Source organism: Bos taurus, chromosome 25 (genome assembly GCF_002263795.3).
Source record: "Bos taurus isolate L1 Dominette 01449 registration number 42190680 breed Hereford chromosome 25, ARS-UCD2.0, whole genome shotgun sequence".
NCBI classification, from domain to species: domain Eukaryota; kingdom Metazoa; phylum Chordata; class Mammalia; order Artiodactyla; family Bovidae; genus Bos; species Bos taurus.
This window is the reverse complement of record NC_037352.1, coordinates 13,538,813-13,554,113: the sequence shown is the minus strand read 5'-3', so window position 1 is coordinate 13,554,113 and position 15,301 is coordinate 13,538,813. Positions and strand designations below refer to the sequence as shown.

The 15,301-nt window shown below is 44.8% G+C and overlaps 2 protein-coding genes across 14 annotated transcripts in view; one reads left to right on the top strand and one right to left on the bottom strand.

The window, feature by feature from the left end:
- BFAR (bifunctional apoptosis regulator) overlaps positions 1-6,102 on the bottom strand; it is a 31,836-nt gene extending 25,734 nt beyond the window's left edge. For 4 of the 7 annotated variants that reach the window (XM_059881175.1, XM_059881176.1, XM_005224700.5 and 1 more), the window contains exon 1: positions 5,865-6,102. The gene's annotated coding sequence lies outside the window, so the exon portion shown is untranslated. Of the gene's footprint in view, positions 1-5,402; positions 5,657-5,864 lie in introns of all 7 variants that reach the window. The other 3 variants (XM_059881173.1, XM_059881174.1, NM_001098869.1) reach the window with 2 other exon arrangements.
- A 5,602-nt stretch (positions 6,103-11,704) lies between these two features.
- PARN (poly(A)-specific ribonuclease) overlaps positions 11,705-15,301 on the top strand; it is a 179,357-nt gene continuing 175,760 nt past the window's right edge. For 4 of the 7 annotated variants that reach the window (XM_024984912.2, XM_010819307.4, XM_010819306.4 and 1 more), the window contains exons 1-2: positions 11,705-11,843; positions 12,176-12,253. In XM_024984912.2, coding sequence (XP_024840680.1) covers positions 11,825-11,843; positions 12,176-12,253 — 97 coding nt within the window. In that variant the 5' untranslated portion in view covers positions 11,705-11,824. 7 annotated transcript variants of the gene reach the window in all.

Here is a 15,301-nt window from a genome sequence, read left to right as displayed (position 1 = left end):
ACACACCCATTTCTAGTAATTATGAGATACACAGAAATGAGTCCAAATGTAAGCAAAGCAAAGATCAGAAGTGGCAATAAAAAGAGAATGTGGTAAATACTTCTTGCAGGTGGTGGAAACTGGCTTTCATTAACATAAAAGAACTTCCAGGCTCTTATTGTATAAAACTCTGTGTTTTTCCAACTTCAAAGAGACAGACTTTCTTTCTCAACAGGGTCAGGAATCACTAGAGCAAAGGTAGCCAGCCAGCTCATGGGTTAGGTCTGTTGGTACAATTGATAGAAAACAACTGCTAGGAAATAATTATCACAAGATATCTATCACCCCAACCGTACGTATATTCTCCCAAAGAAATACCTAACTAACAGGGTACAACTGTCTGAAAATCCATGGGGAAAAAAGAAGACCTGGGACACATACACTGTCCCAATGATTCTATGTAACTGGACACTGACTTGCTGCCCACGCTCGGAGGCCCTGTGATTTACTGCTCTGGAGTGCTGTTGTGCAAGACAAGAGCACACAGCGAAGGGTCTGTGTGCCTTATCTTGTGTGAAACACTGGTGACGCCTAATAATTTAGACAGTGATCAAAAACTACTGGTGGTCACCACTAACCCATACCTTAGCTACTAGTTTTTAAACTATCCCATTATGACTCATGCATTTCTAAACTCATGAATCCTTTTCAGGTTTTGCACACTGCTGCTTGAGCAACCTGTGCCTCTCCAACCAGATCCTGAGCTCTTGAAGGTCAGGAACCAAGTCAGAGAATTCTATCGTTGTACCTGAGAGTGACTGGCACAAAGCTGAGTTCTAGTTATTTGGAGCTGAGAATAGAACCCACAAACCTTTGATTTCTATCATAGAAATTTCTTAGAACCTCTGTCAGAATCACCCCAGAAATTTGGTAAATTCAAACAAAGATATCTGGCAGAGAGGACCAGGAATCCTCCTTTTAAAGAAGCCCCTTAGAATATTCTTTACCAAAAAAAAAAAAAAAGTTATTTTTAATTGAAGGATAATTGCTTTACAATATTGTGTTGGTTTCTGCCATACATCAACATTAATCAACCATAGATTACGTATGTTCCCTCCTTCTTAAACCTCCCCCCCCCACTTCTCACCCTATCCTGCCCCTCTAGGTTGTCACAGATCTTACTTACATGGATGTTTGGGAACTGAGAGCTGTTACATACAAATAAACACTTACAATCCTAAGTATATGTTTCACACAAGGTGAGGCAAGACAGTAACGAAATCAAGCTTAAATAACATTTCCAACTTCATTTCCTCCCCTCTCAATCCTTCCTCTCACCACAGTCCCAATCACCCTCCTGGAGCAAAATCCTGATCAAGTCCTTCCTTTACTCAAAACCTTCCCAACCGTGAGAGTATAAACCCCACAGTCATTAAGGATCTTTATGGCCCAGCTGCAATCAACAGAACTTTTTAACTAAGAGCACGGACTCTGCAGCCAGAATGACTGCATTCAAATCCCAATGATTCCAATTATTAGGTTGTGTTAACCTCGGCAAGTTACTTAACCTGTCTGTGCCTCAGTTTCTTAATCCGTAAAATGGGGATATGGGTAGTACCTGCCTGATAGGGTTGTTGACAGGATTAAATGAATTAATGCATGCACAGCACTCAGCATAGTGCCTGGCATACAGTAAGTGCAGTTAAGTGTTCGTTTTTACTATTTTCCTGACCACCTCCTGCTACTCACCTACTCATAGGTTATACTCTAGTCCCACCTGTTAATTCCTGCCCTTTCCCCACATTGTTCTATCTGTAACACAGATACACACCATCTCCAGGTCAAAAGTGTCCAACTGACAAGACCCAAATCAACCATCACTTGAAAATCTTTAATGACTAACCTTCCTCATAGCTCAAATTAATCCTTCCTGCCTCTGTGCACTAATGTAACTTTCATTTGTGCATGTTTTCTCATCTCCTAGACTACGATTTCCCTGGAGATGTTAGTATAATTGAAATAGTACCATTTTAAGAGTGACACAGTCCATCTATCTCCTCTGAGCCTCTATTTCCCATTTCTAAGTTCAGGATAGTAACAATTCCTTTGAAGGAAGCTTAAATGACTGATTTCTATCTACAGATAGTCCGAAAATCTGCTGTGTGATTGATTGGCATTAGCAATTATTAATAGTGGTGTTTATTTAGTGCCAGCTAGGTAGCCACCAGGGTGGCTCAGAGGTTAAAGTGTCTGCCTGCAATGCGGGAGACCTGGGTTCGATCCCTGGGTCAGGAAGATCCCCTGGAGAAGGAAATGGCAGCTCACTCCAGTATTCCTGCCTGGAGAATCCCATGGACGGAGGAGCCTGGTGGGCTACAGTCCACGGGGTCGCAAAAAGTCAGACACGACTGAACGACTTCACTCACTCAGGTAAGTAGTACCTGTGCCAAATACCAGAACTTCAAAAAAAACAACAATAACAACCCTGGAGCAGCACAATTTTCTCATCAAGTTTATAGAGATATGCAGGGAAACACTGAGCACATGGGTTTGTATATCCCTAGGCGGGCTTGTTTATAAGCCAGCTGTGACAAAAACAAACCCAACCCAACCCAACCCACAAGTGCATTCTTGCGGGTCAGCTCTGGGACGTGCTCCAGGAGAGGGAGGTAGTAAAACTCCTTCCCATTGGCATTGAAGCAGGGCAAAGACTAATAGAGTTTTGCCAAGAAAATGCACTACTCATAACAAACACCCTCTTCCAACAACACAAGAGAAGACTCTATACATGGACATCACCAGATGGTCAACACTGAAATCAGACTGATTATATTCTTTGCAGCCAAAGATGGAGAAGCTCTATACAGTCAGCAGAAACGAGACCAGGAGCTCACTGTGGCTCAGACCATGAACTCCTTATTGCCAAATTCAGACTGAAATTGAAGAAAGTAGGGAAAACCACTAGACCATTCAGGTATGACCTAAATCAAATCCCCTATGATTATACAGTGGAAGTGAGAAATAGATTTAAGGGCCTAGATCTGATAGATAGAGTGCCTGATGAACTATGGAATGAGGTTCGTGACATTGTACAGGAGACAGGGATCAAGACCATTCCCATGGAAAAGAAATGCAAAAAAGCAAAATGGCTGTCTGGGGAGGCCTTACAAATAGCTGTGAAAAGAAGAGAAGTGAAAAGCAAAGGAGAAAAGGAAAGATATAAACATCTGAATGCAGAGTTCCAAAGAATAGCAAGAAGAGATAAGAAAGCCTTCTTCAGCAATCAATGCAAAGAAATACAGGAAAACAACAGAATGGGAAAGACTAGGGATCTCTTCAAGAAAATCAGAGATACCAAAGGAACATTTCATGCAAAGATGGGCTCGATAAAGGACAGAAATGGTTTGGACCTAACAGAAGCAGAAAATATTAAGAAGAGAGGGCAAGAATACACAGAAGAACTGTACAAAAAAGATCTTCACGACCCAGATAATCACGATGGTGTGATCACTGACCTAGAGCCAGACATCCTGGAATGTGAAGTCAAGTGGGCCTTAGAAAGTATCACTACAAACAAAGCTAGTGGAGGTGATGGAATTCCAGTTGAGCTATTCCAAATCCTGAAAGATGATGCTGTGAAAGTGCTGCACTCAATATGCCAGCAGATTTGGCAAACTCAGCAGTGGCCACAGGACTGGAAAAGGTCAGTTTTCATTCCAATCCCAAAGAAAGGCAATGCCAAAGAATGCTCAAAGTACTTCACAATTGCACTCATCTCACACGCTGGTAAAGTAATGCTCAAAATTCTCCAAGCCAGGCTTCAGCAATATGTGAACCGTGAACTTCCTGATGTTCAAGCTGGTTTTAGAAAAGGCAGAGGAACCAGAGATCAAATTGCCAACATCCGCTGGATCATGGAAAAAGCAAGAGAGTTCCAGAAAAACATCTATTTCTGCTTTATTGACTATGCCAAAGCCTTTGACTGTGTGGATCACAATAAACTGTGGAAAATTCTGAAAGAGATGGGAATACCAGACCACCTGATCTGCCTCTTGAGAAATTTGTATGCAGGTCAGGAACAACAGTTAGAACTGGACATGGAACAACAGACTGGCTCCAAATAGGAAAAGGAGTATGTCAAGGCTGTATATTGTCACCCTGCTTATTTAACTTGTATGCAGAGTACATCATGAGAAATGCTGGACTGGAAGAAGCACAAGCTGGAATCAAGATTGCCGGGAGAAATATCAATAACCTCAGATATGCAGATGACACCACCCTTATGGCAGAAAGTGAAGAGGAACTCAAAAGCCTCTTGATGAAAGTGAAAGTGGAGAGTGAAAAAGTTGGCTTAAAGCTCAACATTCAGAAAACGAAGATCATGGCATCTGGTCCCATCACTTCATGGGAAATAAATGGGGAAACAGTGGAAACAGTGTCAGACTTTATTTTTCTGGGCTCCAAAATCACTACAGATGGTGACTGCAGCCATGAAATTAAAAGATGCTTACTCCTTGGAAGGAAAGTTATGACCAACCTAGATAGCATATTCAAAAGCAGAGACATTACTTTGCCAACAAAGGTCCGTCTAGTCAAGGCTATGGTTTTTCCTGTGGTCATGTATGGATGTGAGAGTTGGACTGTGAAGAAGGCTGAGCGCTGAAGAATTGATGCTTTTGAACTGTGGTGTTGGAGAAGACTCTTGAGAGTCCCTTGGACTGCAAGGAGATCCAACCAGTCCATTCTGAAGATCAGCCCTGGGATTTCTTTGGAAGGAATGATGCTAAAGCTGAAACTCCAGTACTTTGGCCACCTCCTGCGAAGAGCTGACTCATTGGAAAAGACTCTGATGCTGGGAGGGATTGGGGGCAAGAGGAGAAAGGGACGGCAGAGGATGAGATGGCTGGATGGCATCACTGACTCGATGGACGTGAGTCTCAGTGAACTCCGGGAGTTGGTGATGGACAGGGAGGCCTGGCATGCTGCGATTCATGGGGTCGCAAAGAGTCGGACACGACTGAGCGACTGATCTGATCTGATCTGATCTGATTGGCGTTTCAGAGCGTGTCATCAAGACGGTTTACAAGGTCTGGCCAAGGACTGGCCAATGGGCTTCGGTGGGAAGGACCCAACGAGGACTACGGAGGGCAAGACAGCACCTGGCTCCTTCTCCCCACCAAAGTTGGAGGGCCGCCTTCTGCCCCGCCAAAGATCTCCTATCAGACAGGGCCTGATTCTCTTTTGCCTTTTTTTTTTTTTTTAATTACAGAGAACTCTCTTTTGCATAAGTCCAGATTTCTAAGCCATGAAGTCACAATCACAAGAGCTGGGAGTGTGACTCTGGGTTTCACTTTTCCTTTCTGCGAGTCCCTTATATTCTTTTAAAACGGGTTCATTCGTTCAGCCCTGGGGCCAGAACGCACCCGGCTAATTAGATCTGAAGCCCAGTCTGGCGTCTATCAGGTGCCCGGTCAATTCTGCACGCGCTGTCGCAGGCTGCGAGCCGCGCTCCCAGGGGCAGGGTCCCGGTCATCTCCCTCCGAAGTGTGAGGCAGCCACGTCCTCTCCGTCTCGCCCTGGGGAGGGTGGAGGCGGAAATCCAGAAACTACAGGCTCGGACTGTGACCCGGGAGAGAACACACGTGAGGTCCAGTAACCGGCTTGCCGAGGTGGGGCTCTGGGGAAAGATGGAGAAGCTGGCCAAGTGGGGGTCCGCGCCTCAAAGCTAGGGCTGAGGCTGCAAAGAACCCAGGTGTGGGAGGGGAGATCCCGCCCACCTCCTCCGAGCCCGTCCTCCACCGCCTCCTTCCACACCCTAAGTCGAGCCCGCCCGCACCCTGGCTACCCTCCGCACCCTGGCTACCCTCCGCCAAGCCGCTTCTTACCTCCGCGCTCATGGCCAACCTGGCCGTCAACTCCTTCCTGGGCCCCTTCGCGGACACAGAGGAAGAGGTAGCAGCTCCACTTCCGGAAATAACCTTGGACTCACTGCGGAGGAGGGTACCCCGCCGGCCCGCGACCATAGAGGACAGGCCGCAGTTGTTCCCCAACCTCCTGAACCCTGCGCCCTCCCCGCTGCCTAGAGCGGCCACTCCCGCGCCTGGGGGTCCGCGCAGGCGTACTACCTCCAGCCCCGCCCCTTCCTCTTGGGTGGACAGACCTTGAGCGCGGGGCGTTACACGCTGAAGGTGCTCCCGCGGGGTGTCTGTTTTGTTAACTGCAGGAAACAGCTTTGCCCGGAAATTAAAATAATATTACAAGACCGTACTGTACTCGCCACGATTTTTTTTTGGCGGTTACATTGTATGCAGAAATCAGAAGACCGTCGCTATATTTCCATTTGCAGTATTAAGAATCGGATTATTAAAATATCTTTCTTATCGCCACGTTTTTTCCTCACCCAGCGTCTTGGTTCGTTAAGCTGTGCTGTGGTGTGCTTAGGCGCTTAGTCGTGTCCGACTCTTTGCGACCCCGTGGACTGTAACCGCCAGGCACCTCTGTCCATGGGGACTCTCCAGGCGGAAATACTGGAGTGGGTTGCCATGCACTCCGCTAGGGGATCCTCCCAACCCAGGGATCAATACCAGGTCGATCCCTGCTGCTGCTGCTGCTAAGTCGCTTCAGTCGTATCCGACTCTGTGCGACCCCAGAGATGGCAGCCCACCAGGCTCCCCCGTCCCTGGGATTCTCCAGGCAAAAACACTGGAGTGGGTTGCCATTTCCTTCTCCACAGGTCGATAGCTAGATGGTAGCTATCAAAGGCTGGCGGGTTCTTCACTGTCTGAGCCACCAGTTAAGAATTCATTCTGATTATCTGCTTTAAGTCACTGGCCTGCAGATTGATAAAACTGATCATTTTCCCCCCTAGCAATCAAATGTGCAAAAAGTAAAAAGACTGATAGTTCTGTGCTAGTGCCAGGAGTGTACGATCTCATTTTCTGGAGGATAGTCTGGCAATAGGCAGCACCATATTTTTAACATTGCAGTGAAAGATACATGACAAAATTTACCATCTTAACTATTTTCAAGTGTGTAATTCACTGGCACTAAGTGTATCCACATTATTGTGCAAGCATGACTCACATCCATCTCTAGGACTTTATCATCTTCCCAAACTGGAAATTCATATTCATTCAATTCTCAGTAGTTTTCCCCGGCCTCTGATAACTACCATCTAGGTACCACATGTAAATGGGATCATACAGTGTTTGTCTTGTGACTGGCTTATTTCACCCACCATAGTGTTCTCCAGGTTCATCTACTTTGTAACGTGTCAGAATTTCCTTCCATTTAGAGGTAGAATAATATTCCATTGTATGTATACACAACATTTTGTTTATCCAGTTTATCTGGTGACGGATACTTGGGTTGTTTCCGCTTTTTGTCTATTGTGAATTATGCTGCTATGGATATGGGTGTACAAATACCTAGTCAAACCTCTACTTTCAGTTAGTTTGGGTGCATGCCCAGAAGTGGAATTGCTGCATTACATTTGATAATTCTATTTTTAATTTTTAAAGACAGGCCATAATGTTTTCCATAGGGACTGTACCATTTTACATTCCCACTAGCAGTGGGCAAAGTTCCAATTTCTCACCTAATAGGCATGAAATGAAACCTCATTTTGGTTTTCACTTGCATTTGTGATGTTCGGCATCTTTTCATGAGCTTATTGGCCATTTATATCTTCTTGGAAGAAACATTTAAGTTCTTTGTCCACTTGAAAAATAATTTTATTTATCTATTTATTTTGGCTGTCCTGGGTCTTTGTTGCTTTTCTCTAGCTGTGGTGGATGGAGCCTACTCTCTAGTTTCGATGCTAGGGCTTCTCCTTGTTGTGGAGCTCAGGCTCTAGGTGTGCAGGCTTCAGTAGCTGTGGCTCCTGGGCTCTAGAGCACAGGCTCAATAGTTGTGGTGCCTGGGCTTAGTTGCCCTGTGGCATGTGGAATCTTTCCAGACCAGAGATCAAACCCATGTTTCTGGCATTGGCAGGCAAAGTCTTTACAACTGAGCCACCCGGGAAGCCCCACTCCACATGTCCATTTTTATACTGGATTGTTTGCTTCTGTGTTTTGGGGGTTGTAGGAGTTCTTTTTGTCTTACGGATATTAACCCATTATCAGATATATGGTTTGCAAATATTTTCTCCCATTTTATGGGTTGCCTTTTCACCTTGTTGGTAGTGTCCTTTGAAGCACAGAAGTCTTAAATTTTGATATAATTCAATTCATTGATTTTTTTTCTTTTCTTGCTTGTGCTTTTGGTGTTATAGCCAAAAAAATCATTGCCAAATCCAATGTCATGAAATTTTGCCTATGCTTTCTTCTAAAACCTTTATAGTTTTGGCATTTGCATTTAGGTGTTTGATTTACTTTGAGTTAATATTTATACAGTGTTAGGTAAGGGTCTAACTTCATTCTTTTGAATGTGGATATTCAATTTTCTCAACAGCATTTACTGAAAAGAGTATCCTTTCCTCATTGAATGAGCTTGGCATCCAAATCATTTGAATGTATATTCAAGGGTGTATTTGTGGGCTGTCTACTCTATTTCATTAGTCTCCATGTCTATTTATGTCAGTGCCACACTGTTTTGATTAATGTAGCTTTACTTTAAGTTTTGATAATTATTGAACTTAAATTACTTAAAATTTAAGTGGCCATATGTGGCCACTACTTTCTATCTAGGACTTTCAAAGCTGATACCAGTAGGCAGAGAGATATTTCAGATTTTAAGTTTGACTACTTGTATTGGTTTTCACATTTACACAGACACTGCTGCTTACACTAAGAATAGAGGACATAGCTAACTATATATAAATTTCCTATGAATGAGGAGAGGAAAATGGACTTGTGGCACCTGGTGGGGATAATATGGTCACACTCTTACTTGTTCTTTAGGGTACATAATATTTTCTTTTGGGGGAAAATGGTTATTTTCTTTTCAAAAAGACCAAGTGGTTTGTACTCAGCATTTCTCCCAAACCTAAGGGGTGAATTCAGGGAAATGTGACAGCAGGTCAGAACTCTGATCATAGCTTATTGACACATTTATTTCTACAGTGCTTTACAAGTCACATACATTATCAACCCTGATCCTAAGACTGATTTAGTGGAAGAGAAAATCGAAGCTTAGGAATATCAAATAATTCCAGACCTAATAAACAGATGGTAAAGAATCTGCCTCCAGTGCAGGAGACCCAGGTTTGACCCCTGGGTCAGGAAGATTCCCTGGGGAAGGGAATGGCAACCCACTCCAATATTCTTGCCTGGAGAATTCCATGGACAGAGAAGCCTGACAGGCTATAGTCCATGGGGTCACAAAGAATCAGACACGACTGAGTAACTAACACTTTCTCTCTGACCACTAACATCTTGACTGAGCCTTAGAAGCCAGATCATCTAACCAACTTCATACAGCTTTTGTGAAAGACCAAGGTGAATTCTCAGACAGCCATTTTGCTTTTTTGCATTTCTTTTTCTTGGGGATGGTCTTGATCCCTGTCTCCTGTACAATGTCACGAACCTCCATCCATAGTTCATCAGGCACTCTGTCTATCAGATCTAGCCCCCTAAATCTATTTCTCACTTCCACTGTATAATCATAAGGGATTTAATTTAGGTCATACCTGAATGGTCTAGTGGTTTTCCCCACTGTCTTCAATTTAAGTCTGAATTTGGCAATAAGGAGTTCACGATCTGAGCCACAGTCAGCTCCCGGTCTTTTTTTTGCTGACTGTATAGAGCTTCTCCATCTTTGGCTGCAAAGAATATAATCAATCTGATTTCGGTGTTGACCATCTGGTGATGTCCATGTATAGAGTCTTCTCTTGGGTTGTTGGAAGAGGGTGTTTGCTATGACCAGTGTATTCTCTTGGCAAAACTCTATTAGCCTTTGCCCTGCTTCATTCTGTACTCCAAGGCCAAATTTGCCTGTTACTCCAGGTGTTTCTTGACTTCCTACTTTTGCATTCCAGTCCCCTATAATGAAAAGGACATCTTTTGGGGGTGTTAGTTCTAAAAGGTCTCGTAGGTCTTCATAGAACCATTCAACTTCAGCTTCTTCAGTGTTACTGGTCAGGACATAGACTTGGAAACCATCATATTGAATGGTTTGCCTTGGAAACAAACAGAGATCATTCTGTTGTTTTTGAGATTGCCCCCAAGTACTGCATTTTGGACTCTTTTGTTGACTGACAGCTACTCCATTTCTTCTAAGGGATTCCTGCCCACAGTAATAGATGGTGATTGCAGCCATGAAATTAAAAGATGCTTACTCCTTGGAAGGAAAGTTATGACCAACCTGCTGCTGCTGCTGCTGCTAAGTCACTTCAGTCGTGTCTGACTCTGTGTGACCCCATAGATGGCAGCCCACCAGGCTCCCCTGTCCCTGGGATTCTCCAGGCAAGAACACTGGAGTGGGTTGCCATTTCCTTCTCCAATGCATGAAAGTGAAAAGTGAAAGTGAAGTCGCTCAAGTTGTGTCCAACTCTCAGTGACCCCATGGACTGCAGCCCACCAGGCTCCTCCATCTATGGGATTTTCCAGGCAGGAGTACTGGAGTGGGGTGCCATTGCCTTCTCCTAGACAGTATATTAAAAAGCAGAGACATTACTTTGTCAACATAGGTCTGTCTAGTCAAGGTTATGGTTTTCCCAGTAGTCATGTATAGATGTGAGAGTTGGACTATAAAGTAAGCTGAGTGCCGAAGAATTGATGCTTTTGAACTGTGGTGTTGGAGAAGACGCTTGAGAGTCCCTTGGACTGCAAGGAGATCCAACCAGTCCATGCTAAGGGAGATCAGTCCTGGGTGTTCATTGGAAGGACTGATGTTGAAGCTGAAACTCCAATACTTTGGCCACCTAATGTGAAGAGCTGACTCGTTTGAAAAGACCCTGATGCTGGGAAAGATTGAGGGCAGGAGCAGAAGGGGACGACAGAGGATGAGACAGTTGGATGGCATCACCGACTCAATGGACATGAGTTTGGGTAAACTCCGGGAGTTGGTGGTGGACAAGGAGGCCTGGCGTGCTGTGGTTCATGGGGTCACGAAGTGCTGCGAGGTTCATGGGGTCGTGAAGAGTCGGATACGATTGAGCGACTTAACTGAACTGAAGGTAAATTCTTTTGACCAATCCATGTTTATGGAGCATCTGCTCATGTCAGCAGTGTTGTAGGTTCTGGGAATCAACAGCAAACCAATAACCAACATAAAACTCCATTATGCAGGACCTCATCTGTTTTGCTCACCATCGTATTCCCAGTAGCTAGTGCCACAGCTAAGGGTCTCAGCTTTGCGTTCCCTGTCGCCTCTGCAAATAACCCTCTTTCCCATTATTCTTATTGCAGCATTCTGCTCTTTCTCTTTAACCAGATCTTCGGATTTCCAAGTGGCAAATTTGAATCTTGCCTGACTTTCTGCTCGTCCCTCAAGTTAAGCACCAACAGGGTTAGGCATCTTGTTTTTTCTATTCACCCCTGCATCCCCACTCCTTTCAGGGTGTCTGGCACATAATTGGAACTCAGGAAATATTTCCTCATCAATTGGATGGATGTCAGGTCACTCACACTTCTCAAGTAAAAGGTCCAAGTCTGGTGGTCTCCAGGGAGACCACGCCTTGGAGAACTTTGATAGCCACGCCCCTGCTGCCTCCCGGGAACGAAACCAACCCTTGGCCCCGCCCCCAAAATGACGCAGGGGCACGTGACGCGCGCCGGCGCGCGCTGTTTCCGGAAGTCGCCCCCGTGATTTCTGCCGCGGCTGCCAGCGCTGTCGCCGCGGAACTTCGCGAGTGGAACGGTCGAGGCGGGCCCGGGCGGGGCCGGAGGCCTGGCCACTCCGCAGAATGGAGATAATCAGGAGCAGTGCGTGTCCGCTGTACACCTCCCCGCCTCCTCGCGGCAGTTCCTCACCCGGCCTGCTAGGCCCGCACCGCGGCAGGTCTACTTGACCCGGCCTGGGGCAGAGGCAGTCCCCTCAGGGGTTTGCTCCCCTTTTGCGCCTCTTGGGGCCTTGTTCGTCTCTGGCCAGTGCACCCCTCTGGGCTTATACCCCTCTGGTCTGTGCACCCCTTAAGGACTTGTCCTCTCATCCCAGGATCCTTGGAAGCTCCCCTCCCTCCTTCCCTATCCCCCTAGTAACTCGTGGGCAGGAAGCCAGGCCACCGATTCTGAGCCTCTTCTCGGTTTCTCCGCAGATTTTAAGAGTAATCTTCACAAAGTGTACCAGGCCATAGAGGAGGCCGACTTCTTCGCCATCGATGGGGAGTTCTCAGGTATCCCTCGCTTGCAAGCTCGAGGCTGGCACCCTGCAGTGCATAGCCCAGCCTCCTCCTGCCCGCCACCCCCACCCCCGACCCCTCACCCCCCACCCCCGCGCCCTCCTGACCTCTGGCCTGGGCTTATACCTGCTGGTCGCTCCTCCCTGTTTGAGTTTTCTGGGTCAGGGTGCATGAGTCTCCACGTTTCCTCTTAAACGTTTCAAAAGCACGAAAGAGGTGCGTTGGGTTTCCTGACTGGGTTTGTGGTGGTTCGAACTCTGAGGGTTGTAGATAAGAGACTATGGTTTTTATGCTGCTGAAAAACAGCTGGACAAAGTGTGGAACAGAGCTTGAGAGTTAGGGTCAGGCCTTTTTTGGTGTGTGGTGAAATACACATAGCATAAAATGTATCCTTTTAACCATTTTTAAGTGGTTTTAAAAGTTAAGTGACATGTAGGACAGTCACACTGGAATGCCACCATCCCCACCGTCCATCACCACAGAACTTTTTCCTCTTCCAGAACTGAAATTCTACGCATTGAACAGTAATTCCTAGCTCCTCCCTCCCCTCTGCCTCTAGCAATCATTGTTTCCGTCTCTATGAATTTGACTAGTTTAGACATTTCCTTTAAGAGGACTCATACAATATTTGTGCTTTGTGACCGACTTGAGGGTTGGACTTCTGCAGATAAATGAGGGTATTCCTTTAGGCATTAATTAAAGTGTTCATTGCCTGCCTTGGCATGGGTGTACACATGTATCTAGTACTTAGATTAGTATAACAGTTACAATTGCAAGGTTCTTTTTTTGGATCAAAGGTATCCAATTTTTGGTAAAGATAGCCATTTTTGCTACAAATTGTACATGTTTCAAAGACTTCAGCTCTTTCTAAAGGAATCCATGTTGGGCATAATCTTTTTTATTGGGCATAATCCATTACTGAATTATAATTGCTAAATTATATAGTTATATATATTGGAGAAGGCAATGGCACCCCACATGTACTCTTGCCTGGAAAATCCCATGGACGGAGGAGCCTGGTAGGCTGCAGTCCATGGGGTCACTAAAAGTTGGATACGACTGAGCGACTTCCCTTTCACTTTTCACTTTCATGCATTGGAGAAGGAAATGGCAACCCACTCCAGTGTTCTTGCCTGGAGAATCCTAGGGACGGGGGAGCCTGGTGGGCTGCCGTCTATGGGGTCGCACAGAGTCGGACATGACTGAAGCGACTTAGCAGCAGCAGTTATATATATATATAATTGTATATAATTATAATTACTGAATTATATTCAACCGATTGTATCAGTTTCAAGTGTAGAACATAGTGATTTGATATTTTTATACATTATGGATTGGTTACCTAGCTAAGTCTAGTTACCATCTGTTATCATACAAAGTTCTTGTCAGCTATATTATCGGCTATATTCTCTGTGCTGTGACTTACTTATTTTATAAGTGAAAGTTTGTACCTCTTAAATCCCTTCACCTATTTGCGCCCCCCCCCCAACCATCAGTTTACTCTGTATCAATAAGTATCCTTCTGTTTCTTTCTTTCTTTTTTTTTTTTAAAGATTTCATCAGTAAGTGAAATCATCAGTATTTGCTTTCTTTGTCTGACTTATTTCACTCACTTAGCAGAGAAGCTATGGCACCCCACTCTAGTACTCTTGCCTGGAAAATCCCATGGATGGAGGCGCCTGGTAGGCTGCAATCCACGGGGTCCCAAAGAGTCGGACACAACTGAGCGACTTCACTTTCACTTTCCACTTTCACGCATTGGAGAAGGAAATGGCGGCCCACTCCAGTGTTCTTGCTTGGAGAATCCTAAGGACGGGGGAGCCTAGTGGGCTGCCGTCTATGGGGTATCACAGAGTCGGACACGACTGAAGCGACTTAGTAGTAGTAGTAGCATGGTACCTTCTAGGTCCATCCATATTACAAGGTTTTTTTTTCTTTTTTATGGTTGAGTAATATTTCTTTACACCAGTTCTTTGCAATCCCATGGACTGTAGCCCGTCAGGCTCCTCTATCTGTGGAATCCTCTAAGCAAGAATACTGGAGTGGGTAGCCATTTCCTTCTCCAGGGGATCTTCTCAACCCTTGGTCTCCCACATTGCAGGCAGATTCTTTACCATCTGAGGCATCAGGGAAGCCCCATGTATGCATATATATGTGTGTATATATACACGCACACACACATAAATATACACACATATATAGCATCTTCTTTACATATATATAGGATCTTTATCCATTCATTTATCCTTGGACACTTAAGTTGCTTCTATCTTTGCTATTATAAATAATGCTGTAGTGACTTAGGGATGCATATTTTTTTTTCAGTTAGAATTATTGAAGAAAAAATTTTTGTTTTCTTCTGATAAATATCCAGAAGTGGAATTGCTGGATCATATATTCTATTTTTAATATTTTGAGGAAGCTTTATACCGTTTTCTATAGTGTCTGCACCAATTGACATTCCCACCAACAGTACATGACAGTTTCCTTTTCTCCACATCCTCGCCAACACTTGTTATTTCTTGTGTTTTTGAGAATAGCCATTCTGACAGATGTGAGGTGGTATCTCAAGATTGCTGTGGTTGTTCAGGGTCTTTTGTGGTTCTATACAAATTTTAGGATTATTTGTTTAGTTCTGTGAAAAATGCCATCAGTTCAGTTCAGTTCAGTCGCTCAAGTCGTGTCTGACTCTTTGTGACCCCATGAATCGCAGCATGCCAGGCCTCCCTGTCCATCACCAATTCCCAGAGTTCACTCAGACTCACGTCCATCGAGTCAGTGATGCCATCCAGCCATCTCATCCTCTGTCGTCCCCTTCTCCTCCTGCCCCCAATCCCTCCCATCATCAGAGTCTTTTCCAATGAGTCAACTCTTTGCATGAGGTGGCCAAAGTACTGGAGTTTCAGCTTTAGTATCATTCCTTCCATAGAGATTACATTGAATCTATAGATTGTTTTGGGTAATATAGGCATGTTAACAGTATTAATTCTTCCAGTTCATGAGCATTTCTGTTTATTCATGTTTTCTTCAATTTCTTTCACC